At 36.8% G+C, this 11,541-nt stretch overlaps 1 protein-coding gene across 1 annotated transcript; it reads left to right on the top strand.

Moving 5' to 3' along the window:
* The first annotated feature begins 2,772 nt into the window (after positions 1-2,772).
* On the top strand, positions 2,773-9,815 carry LOC105043780 (uncharacterized). The gene is given in 7 exon segments (XM_010921471.4): positions 2,773-3,040; positions 4,175-4,258; positions 7,050-7,299; positions 7,467-7,563; positions 8,621-8,686; positions 9,447-9,525; positions 9,528-9,815. Coding segments are annotated over 7 exon segments (858 nt in total). The 5' UTR covers positions 2,773-2,871; the 3' UTR covers positions 9,641-9,815.
* Positions 9,816-11,541: the final 1,726 nt, after the last annotated feature.

The following is an 11,541-nucleotide window of genomic DNA, read 5'->3' as shown; positions in this document are numbered from 1 at the left end:
GAGAAGAGAAAGAAAAAAGGATCGGGTGGCTTCAGTCTACCCGTTAACCCATTAACTAGTTTAGGGATAAAAATGTAATTTCATTTTTTAATTAATTTTTAATTTACAGAAAAATATTTTTATCTAACGGCGTTAGGATGGCCGTTACGTGGAGGGTAGTTATGCAAAAATAGAGTTTTTTGAGGGTATATATGCAAATATAAAATTTAAAGAGAGGATTTAAGCAAATTTAGATTATTCGGAGAGTGTATATGCAAAAATTCCTAAAATATATAGATGATAGATGATACTATAAATTTCTGTTAACCTCTTCAGCGGTATCATTTTTATTTGAATTTACTTGTGGAATGTGAACTACAATTGTAGGTTTCAGTAAATTCTAACTGGTTTTTATTTGTGACAATTCACTGAAAGCTGACTTCTTGGCAAGCAATTTGGGTTGCAAGACCTCCAAATATCTAGGCACTTACTTTGCCTATCCTTATACCCTGCCTCTCTAAAAAAATGTCCATAGGCAACCCTATCATAGATGAACTCGACGTTAGATTAGCTGATTGGAAAGGCCATTCCTTCTCGTTTAGGATGAGACGTATCTTGATTGACTCATTTCATTTTGGGTTTGCAAATAGACTGAGTTGGATGAAGGCATGCTTGACTCTGATCAAATCCAATTTTGTATACAAGTCTTAACAATTGACTTGGACCCAATCTAGTAGATAAGCATGGTGGGTCAAGCAGGTCCAAGGATAATATTTTAGACAAAGGTTTGTTTGGATCATATCAAGTCATGTATGACCTGAACCCAAATATTCAAGTTCAAACTAAATCCAATTCAGATGAGTTCTACTACGGTGCTCCAAAGCTATTTTTTAGCCATTTCACTATTAACTTTTTTTTAGCCATTCGTTTTCGAGATTTACACTGATATATTTATCAGCAACTAATTTTAATTGGCCATATGCATGACTAGTGAAGTGAATAACTCAAATTTTAGATGCAATCCTAAAATTAAAAAGTTGGTGGGCCCCAAACCCCTCCTCCTTTCTCTTTCCTCCTCCCTCCTTTTCGATAGAGCACCGCTCCTTTCTGCGTGGGGTCAGCATGTGGCATTGGAGAGGCAAGTGGTGAAAGGAGCAGTATGTGGCTCCAAGAAGGCTTGTGGCAGTGGGTCCAAGAGATAGAAGAAAAAAATGGATGGGGAAGCAAACGTCGGAGAGGCGAGCAGCGAGCTCGATTGGCAAAGAGATGGACGAAGGAAGAGGAGGAGAAAGAAAAGGGGTGGTTGAGGCGGCAAGCCTGAGTGAATGATAGGTGGGCAAAGAAGGGAAGGTTGGGGGCGGCTGGAAAGTGGGCGACGATGAAGAGAAGCAATGAAGAAGATTAAAAATAATAAAATATTATTTTTTAAAAAATAATTAAATATAAAAAAATGTTGGTAGTATGATGTCTTTACTATCTATTATAATAAAATATTATTTAAGGAGTATTGTAGCAAATCCCGATTCAGATCGACAACTGCATTTGCTTATTGAAGAGATTTTTATGAGTGAAGTTTTGTTTTTTCCTTTTCAATTAAATTAAATTTACATTGCCATAAAAATAATTATTTGCTAATATATTCAAAACTTCATGAATTAATGCTCCACTTCAAGAGGCTAATAGCCTCTAGCTGAACTTTCTTGATGCAATGATATTAGTCGTAGCATTTTTATCTAAATAAAGGAAAAGAAGAAATGACTCGGAATGCTTTCTCCAGATCAATTTAGGTTTGGAAGAATCGAGTAACTATAGTACATAGATTGGATTAGGTCAGGATGCATCTAAGGTTTATGTGATCCAGGCTTGGCCAGAAACATAGAATGGAACTAATATTTGAACTCGACCTGACCCCATGGGTCTCTAGGAATTGGCTGAGTTGGGTCTAAATAGGTTAGGGTCAAATCTAGCTGTGGGTCAACTAGACATATTTGTAGCATTGGTTCTCGTAGCATTACCACTTCATTACATGTCCATCTTCCTTCTCCCTGGGCTAATGGCCGAGTTGGACACATGACGTTTTTCTTTTGGAAAGGTGTTCAAAACTCCTCCCCGTTCAATTCCCGATGAAACGGAACATCATATACAAATCCAAGGACCGGTGTTCAAAACTCCTCCCGGTTCAATTCCCGATGAAACGGAACATCATATACAAATCCAAGGACCGGGACCTGAGAATTCCGTATTTGAAGTAGATCATCATTTGAATGTCTTATCCTCTAGCATACATACATTAAAAAAAAAAAAAAAAAAAAAAACTTTCCAGGATCTCAAAATTTCGGCATATATACATTAAAAAAAAAAAAAAAAACACGCTTTCCAGGATCTCAAAATTTCGGCAGAGATCCTGTCTCACCTTCAATCCACGCCGCTACGGACAGACAAGCTCCGACAGATAACCCCTTGCCGAGAAGCTCTTTCTGAAATTTCTTAAAATGCATCCTCTGTCTTCCATCTTCTCCCAGAAAAATTAAGGTCTTCGGTCTGTTGCATGTCTGAGAAGATGACAACTTCTGTTGTCAACTTTAGAACTCCTTCAAAACAACTTCTATTAGTCTTTCACACCTTAATAAATGAAAACAAATATTATTTAGTAAAAATACTTATTCTTTTATTCGTAAGGAATAAGAAGAAGTTTGGAGAAGACGCCATAACGTTTTTCTAGTTGGGTTCGGACTCGGACCTTCTGGTTCGAGTTTCCGTTAAGTCACCTACAGCCGTCAATCCAGATGAGTCTCGCCGATTAAGGTACGTGATCTAAGTGCGTCTATGTAATAACGAGGCGGTGGCCAAACGCGAAGCCTCCGCAGTCGTCCAAGAGAGAGAGGGAGTGGGATGGAGGCTCTGAGGGCCACGTACGGCACCGACTCGGAGTCGGATGATGAGTCGTCTCCTCCAAGAAGCAGCAGCTATGCAGATTCCCGCCAAGTTTCGAACCCGAGGGGATCGGAGGGATTGCCGCCGCCGCCGCCTCTCGATCTCCTCCAACCCCCAAATTTTCTAGGTATGGTGCTCTCTTCATGTGAATTTTCTTGCCAGAATTTGATCGATTGATCTATCTGTTTTGCTTCTTCAAAGAGGATTCATTCCATTGATCGGTGCTTTGATCATTTTGTTGATATGATTCGAATGTATAACAATCGTTTCATCATATTATGGCTTGCGAGATGATAGATATTACTTTTATTTGTTTTCACTCGACTTTTCTGTTTTGATTGAGTTGATTATAGTCTCTACTGACTCTAAAAAAAAAAAAAAATTATCCCATTCATTTGGGCCCGCCTTTGTGAATTTTCTTCAATCATTAGTAACTTCCATCAGCGCAATCCGTCGCTGTTCATCAACACGAGATGCTGCCTGTTCAAGCAACTTAAGCGGTCATGCTTTATGTGGAAATTGGTGCATATTACCGACCGTATGTTGGTTCACTATGATAATTTGCAGATGATTACCATTATCGCTTGTCACCATTTTTTTTGATGTCTGAGTTTAGCTAAAAGTAAGTAAGACTTATGCTCAATAATTGTAATATCTAAGAACCATATATTCGGTATGTGTCTCAAAGGGGTTTTCTGCTCCAGCCTTGTCAATGCCTTTGCTTCGACTTTTCTAGTCAATACTTGAATTCAATTGCCTCATTAGAACTTAGAGAACCAAGAAATACTTACTGACCTTCCAGTTCTTTTGTACCAAATCTAATTTTTGTTATTTGTGTTCGCTAACATCACCTGCATCCAATTTGTATAAGTAGACTTTTCCTATTGAAATTGTATCATCTTTGCTCTTTGTTCTTTATTGCTTCCTTGGAGCAATTTATTTTGTGTCATTTGCAAACCAATCTTGGAAGTCACAATTCACTAACCACTCAGCTTATGCATATCCCATTGCAAAGCCATAAGCTTTAAATTAGTCTCTATTAATCACAAAAATAAAAAATGTGAAACCTGCTACATTTTTTCTTCTTCTCCTGCATTGTATACTTGACATCATCCAATTCCAGATAGGTACATTGTTTTGTTATGGAAATCTGTTATTATGTCACAATTCTCTGTAACCTGATTTTATCAATTATTGAACACTGAAGCCTCATGAAATTTCTTTAATTATTATTTCATTGTAAAATACTTGTTTTATGCAGATGTTTCATCTACTAATAAAGGAAGCCGCATTAGAAGCTTCCCGCATGTTGAAGGAAACTATGCTCTGCATGTCTATGTTCCAGGTTGCTTTCCCTTATCACTTTTTATTTTATATTTTTGCAATCTGAAGTTTGTATTTGCTGCTGACATGAGTTTTAGCATTATCCGACAGTTGCTTTTCATTCTTATTTGCTGCATTGGCCGACCGTAGTTCTAACTTTTAACATTATTGTTCATTTCCCGTACATGTCCTTTTTTTTTTCCTCCCGAAACCTAAATCTAATTTTTAATTTCAGAATATACACTTTCTTATCATTACCTCGTAAGATATTATAAGTAGTTTTCTCTACTTGCCAACAAGCCTTGTCTGTAATGATGATAATTGATGGGGTCGGATCATCCTCTATTGCTCAAGTCTTATCAGCCTTGATCTGAACATGACTCAGCTGGACAGGGGGTTCAAGAAAGCTGTCCTGAATCTGCTGGTGGCTCAAATTCACTTACTCGAGCCTGAACCATCAACTCATGCTGCATAGGAAAGAGGAGCCATGATGTAACGGAGATTGGTGTGGTGGCGGTTGTGAAGCATTTAGAATTGATTAGAGTTCGAATAGCAGTTTGTTGGCTTGGTGGCAGCATCATTTGAAGCAAGAAGAAGAAGAAGAAGAAGAAGAAGAGCAAAGAAGAGAGAGAGAGAGAGAGAGACTAATGGAATTGGTCATGTTTTGGGGTGGTGATAGCTGCTAATCTTGCTGATGGCATGGTAGCTTGGTTCATGAATGCCTTATTGGCAATGCAGAGGTGGTCTTGATGGCATGGCATGGGGTGGCTGCCTCTGAGCAAGATGGTGGAGTGAGGAAAAGGATAATGGATATGGGGAAAGGAAGAGGAAAGAGGATGAGGAACCTTCAACTGGGAAAGGAGGTAGTAGGTTGATTAGGACTCTCTCTCTCTCGCTCTCTCTAAGAGGCACAGGAATATGAACTTTCGGGTCAATATTCAATGGTTTAGTGTCCTGATGAGTCAAGATCACCAATCCGAACTTGATCAACTGGCTGGCTTAGGGTTGCTTGTGAGATTTGGGGTTGGGTGAGGTCCTTTGTTTAGATAGGGGGTTCTCTGGTATTGCACCAGATCTGGAGCCATGTAGCTGTAGCTCTTTCTTCAGGTCTTGCAGAGATCTTCTGTTCTGCTTTTGGACAATCCCATTTCATACTTAATGAAATGAGAGTTGGATCTCCACCATACTTCTCAGAAAAAAAAAAAGGCAAAAAAGTGAGTGGTCAAGCAATCCTGACCTGTAGCCAACCCATGGAACAAACAGGTCAGCTCAATTTTGGATAAATGGCTTAGGGTCAAAATTCTTGGCCTAATATATTTCTTGGTGGGCTCATTCCAACCTGAATTTTCCTTAGCAAGGAACATGGGAGAAATTTCTAAATGGTTGATGAAAGTATGGTAACCAGTTTAGAACCTGCTAAATCCTTCCATGAATCCTTCTCAACTTGAATGGTGCTCTATAACAACATTTATAATGAGAAAAGGCTTGTAAGATGATGATAATCACCTCATGCCACTAGTACATAGGAATTTTTTTCTCTAATACTTAGATTGATATTTTTAAAAAAATTTAAATATAAAACTATTCAGGTATGTCGGAGAAAAGAGAAAATTTTGTTAACCATTTTTTTGACCAAGTTCCTTCAGCTTAAGTTTTAGAAAGTAAAAAGGACCCACGTGCTTAACAATCTTAAGGAAGAAGTGTCATGAAACCCTATACTCTTAACATCTCAAATTTTAAGTTAAATTAATTATAAATAGTATGTAGCTGCTTAGCTTGTACCTGGATGGCTGGAGCAAACTCCCATGCATAGCTTGGCCTGGCACAATAGTATTGGATGAACATGCAGGTACAGGTGTTGCCTTTGGCCCAAAAACCCATGGCAAAAATGAAGCATGGAAAGGGAAGCCGTACTTTTTCATGTGGGGAAGTTTCTTTTTTTCCAAATACCCAGGCTAAAGATCATCTCTATATATGGACCAAGGTTTTGAAGTTTTATTAAAATTTAAGTAGATGTTGGCAGGCACAATAGGCGAACACCAAAATACACACTTAAGAAATCATTGAGAAACTTGGAAAATTCACCTATCATGTTTTCTTTTCTTAATCCCTTTTTTTTTTTGTTGCAAGAGATATGGTAGGAATATCAATGTGTATCCTAGTCATAGTTTCTGTGTATATGGAATTCATTGACATACATATTTATCACGTAGCATTGCATAACTTGAAGTCTAAAATACATAGAATTAACAATTCAAATGCAGTCAGGTTACTAGCAAGATGGGGAGTATCATGGTACAGGGATTTATCAGCGACATATGGGCATGGTATGTAATATGGTACACCCTGGTGTCTGATCACCACAATGAACACTTCAAACAATTAAAATCCCAGAAAACCATGTTTAAGGATGCTAGAAGTCAGAGGAATATGCATTTTGGTATTTTTTACTCCTTGGTTGCTAAAACATATACATACATGCACATATATGTCTGTATATGTATGAATGTTGTGAATATGTATCCATGAATGTCTATTTATGTGTCTGTAACATGTAGACGTTCATGCACACATATGAATATATAGGTATGGTGTATGTAAATATGTATCTTATATATGTAAGTGTGTGCTTGCATGTGTGTGCATCGAGTGTTCACACTTAATATGTGTGTGAGTGTTTTACGTGTGTGTGTGTGTCTATCCATTCTCAATTTCCCATGTTTTTAACCTTGCCATTGTCCCAATTTGGGAAAGCTTTCCGGCATTTCCTGCTCTTTGATGACTTCTAAGCAATCATACTTTCACTCTTGCAGTTTCTATACCATCTACAACAAGAAAGCAACTAGCATATTTTGTGAAAATAATAGCATCTCATGTTCCTGGCCTCTATGCTGTTGATATTGACTGTGCACTTAGTGAATTTTGCAAAGATGATCAGAAGCTTGAACAAATACTCTTTGGAAGAGAATTTCACATTAGCTTGGGAAGAACTGTTCCAATTCAAGTACATCAGATTGACTCCATTGTGGCAATGCTCCGTCAGAATTTCAAATCTCAGAGACGGTCAGAATTCAGATATATCTTTACTCTATAATAATTCAATCACAAAATGCTTAACTAGCTTCACACTATCAGGACTATCTGTGCATGTGAATGTTTCAGACTCCTGCTATAACGTGTTAGGTGATGGTGTTGTTCTTTGTTTTACTATTGTTTTCATTGGGAAGCAGATATTGGATAGAGTTCAATAAATGGGAGGTTTTTGTTAATGATGACCGGACACGTACCTTTCTTTCACTGGAAGTCATAGCACGAGGTCTACCAGAGGTATCTTTGAGACATTTTACTTGCAACTTTGAATGTGCTTTTGTTATAGTTCGAGATGTTGTAGTTGGTTTACAAAACCTGACTTTAGTTATGCATGCTAAATATGAAATTTTTTGGAACTGACTTCAATAGGAAGTAGGAAATTCTTGCACCGAGCAAAGCTTCCAAAAGGCATATTCTGCTCACATATTTCTGAAAAACAAATGCCACAAGTAGACAGTTTTTTTGATATTACATGAGTTTGGCAACCCTTCTAGTTTTGGGCTAAAGTGAAGCACAAGATGTGGAGAGCTGCCATTGACATGAACCCTGGAAAAAGTAAAAGAAAGAAAAAGAGGAAAAAGAAGATGCGATGCTTGTGGCACTTTTTTCACAGTTTGATGCAGCCAGCCCATATGGTGATTGTGGCAGAGAACCCGTCATTTCTGTTTTATTTTTCCTTCTCCCAATAACATTTTGTTCATTTATTCTTCAAATAGTTTTGTTTGAAAAATGTCATTAAGTTAAAGAGGCATAGAGGCAGATGCTTATGTAGAGGTACTTAATTAAATTATGAAACATTTTCCTGGTGTGGTGCTGATCCAACTCTTTGCTTCCATTTTGGAGGATTTATCTTATGTGCTAAATTATTAGGATGTAGTTACTTGTTTCAAGAATATTCATAAGAGTGTGTCAACTTGTCTTAATGTTTAGAACCTGGTTATTTATATTTGTTTTAAAGGATCTCAGTGGCTTAAAGTATACATTGTTAAGAAATAAAATACTCTTAAATGCTACTTCATTGTTTTTTTTTCTTGGTAGTCAGTTATACAAAGATGATATTTCCTTAATCAGCATACACCTCTTCTTACCCTCCAACTGAAGTGTCAAGTTGTTGATTGTATTGTTACTGGTATTAGTATTAGAAAATAAATATTTTTTAATAGTCGAAATAAAGTTCATTGTATTTGATCTGTTTTCTTATTTCAAAGCATCTTTACTGCCCATCTCCGCTTTCTTTTTTCCCCTTTTTTATATTTATCTCATCTACACTATTTTTGGCTTCATTATTTTGCAGATAACTAAGCAGATTCACATCATTGATGATATATATAGACTGCATGGCCTTCCTGAATTTTATAAGGTATACTTCTAAAATAAACTGACAAATAACTGAACTAGTTGCATTGGCACTAGAGCCACCAGAAGCATAAAGCCGTTCCTCCATTCTGCTGCTTTGTGGGTCATCAAACTTGGCATCTGTTGATATTGGGTAATTTTACAAGATTAACTACAAGTCATGGATATAACTAGGTATAATGAATGATCAATACAGATGCATAGGCATTGTTGCTATCCCTCCATCATCTGTTTTTTTAAGGTTCCTGCTTCATCTTTGGTTCCTAACAAAACTTGAATTTTCCAATATAAAGTGCATATTGGAATTTCTTGTCATTGATTCCTTTCAAGTCTTCTTTGTCCTTTCCTCCAATAATTTTAACCTTCCAAACTAGATGTCTTTTGCTTTCATGTTTAAAACTGTATCTGCCCTTTGTTTCATGTAGCCAACAGATTTAAAATAGTTTTTTCTCCTCCACACATTGTTTGTCTAACTCATAGTTTCAAAATGATATCTGCCCTCTGTTTCATGTAGCCGACAGATGTAAAACTAGTTTTTTGTCCCCTCCCTCTATACATTTGCTGGTATTGCTCAGCCTCTATCTAATGCACTCATTTCTGTTAGAATTCTTCTATTTTTAACAATATTTTAACCTGCCATTTTGTTTCTATTGCACTCATAATAACCTTGTGACAACATTGTGAAATATGATAATGACATCTGATGCCCTTTTTTCTTAAAAGAAAGACACATTTTTCTAAGCACTCATTGTTACTGATGGCAGAATCCACGGCCCCATATATCATTGGTGTGGGCATTAGGTAATATCAGCTACAAGCTAAAGCAGGCAGTTGAAGAGTTTGATAGATCCACGGCAATTCAAATTCCTTGCAGAAACATATCTTTATGTGCGAATTTGGCGGCATTGAATGTAGAATTGGTAAAAAGACATATAACATTTGTAAGTTTTCAGATTAAAAGGTCACTTCCCATGTACAGCATTTAATCAGCTTTATATGGCCCACAAATTATTGTCGAAATTTAAGATACTGACCATGTGCAGAATGAGTTACAATATAAATCATCTGTTTTATGAGATGTATTTAACAGCCAATAAATCCTTGCCACTTTGAAAGCGATTCTGCTTATTTAAGTTTATTTATTCTATTAATTCAGGTATGATTGTTTAGATCAGTGATCTTGCTGAAGGAGAGTCCGTAATTTCCCCGTATCTTTACATGTGGGGGGAAGAGTAAAAACTAACCATACTTCAGCCAGTGGCTATGAATAAAGCATATGATTGGTACCAATGAGAGGTCACCATCTACAAGACCTTATGCGCCTTAGGTTTCATAAGTCTTAACCAGACTAGAACGGAAGATAATAGAAGATGAACTACGAGATTTATAATTGAAACTCCAAAATGGAAGTATTTGGTGTGAATATCCACTACATGCAAATATATTGTAGAAATAATATTTTTTATCTTAAAAAAAATTATAGCAACACTTCTTTAATTTTAGTTCAATTTTATTTATACTTCTTATATTTTAAAACATATCAAACTAATTCTTTTAGTTATCGATATGTTCCGAAATAGTCTAATCGTCTATTTTCGTTAACAGAATGATGTTATGTGACTATCACATGATATTATTATTTTATAAAATGATAAAAATATTTTTATCTTTACATTCTTCTGCTTTTCTCTCTCCTCTTTGATTGATTCCTTCCACCTTCATTGTTGGTCCCTCTTTGTTCTTCACCCTCTTCTATTCCTCATCCATTTCTTCTCCTCCATGATGGCTCTTTCCATCTCTGTCTATTCCTCATCAGTGATCCTTCTTTTTCCTCTGCATCCACTTCTCCTTTTTCTCCTCCTCTAAGCTCACCCACGAGTCTTTTCCCTTCATAATGGCTCTCTCCATCTCCAACTATTTTTTGCCGATGACCCTTCCATCTCGCTCTTCTTATTCTTCCTCATCATTTTCTTCCAAGTTATCTATAAACCATCCTCTCTTTTCTCCTCACATATTTCTTCTTCTCATTCTCTTCCTTCTCCAAGTCTATTCATAAATCCTAACTTTTTACAATGGCACTCTCCACCACCACCCTTTTTCATTAGTAATCCATCTTTTTTCCTCCCTTTCCTTACCTCCTTCTTGTCATTCACTTCCTCCAAGACGGTCCATGAGCCCTCTCCATCTATAGTATTTTTTTCTCCTTCACCCATTCATTGCCAGCGACCTTTCTCTCTCTTTTTCTTCCTCCTCATCATCTTTTTCTCCTCCTTCAATCCCATCCATAAAGCCTTTAATGCCATCCTTCTCCTTCACCATGACCTCCACAATCCCATCTTTTCCCTCTATAGTGGTTCTCTCAATGCCCATCCCTCATTCCATCCCTTCTTCATCGGTGATCTTTTTAATACGAACGAGAAGTATTTTTATTTATTGAAAAAAAAACTAACATCATTTATCAGTAAGTGAACCGTTGGATCATATTGATATATTTTAAAATACAGAGTATATAAATAAAATTAGATTAAAATTGATGAATATTTTTATATAATTTTTTTTTTTAATTTTGAAAAATTTATGCTATGTCATTCTTTCTAGGTGTTAGATCATTTCGTGCCTTCGTTCGGCATCCTGCCCTTATGGGAGTTTAAACAGAGGGTTCAGTTCATTTATTCATTTAGTTCATTCCGAACAGGTGACAGCTTGACAAGGTTCTGGCCTTTTTCTGGAAGGCCACCCCCACCCAACCCAATCCTCTGGCATTTAAAGCAACCTAAGAGTCGATCTGTCCTTTGTGAAGAGATTTCAAAATGGAAGGGGAAGTGGAATCTAGAGCAAGGCAGTTTGAACAGACAATCG

This window comes from Elaeis guineensis, chromosome 4 (assembly GCF_000442705.2).
Source record: "Elaeis guineensis isolate ETL-2024a chromosome 4, EG11, whole genome shotgun sequence".
In the NCBI taxonomy this organism is placed as follows: domain Eukaryota; kingdom Viridiplantae; phylum Streptophyta; class Magnoliopsida; order Arecales; family Arecaceae; genus Elaeis; species Elaeis guineensis.
The sequence above is the reverse complement of the archived record's forward strand: the minus strand, read 5'-3'. Positions and strand labels throughout refer to the sequence as shown.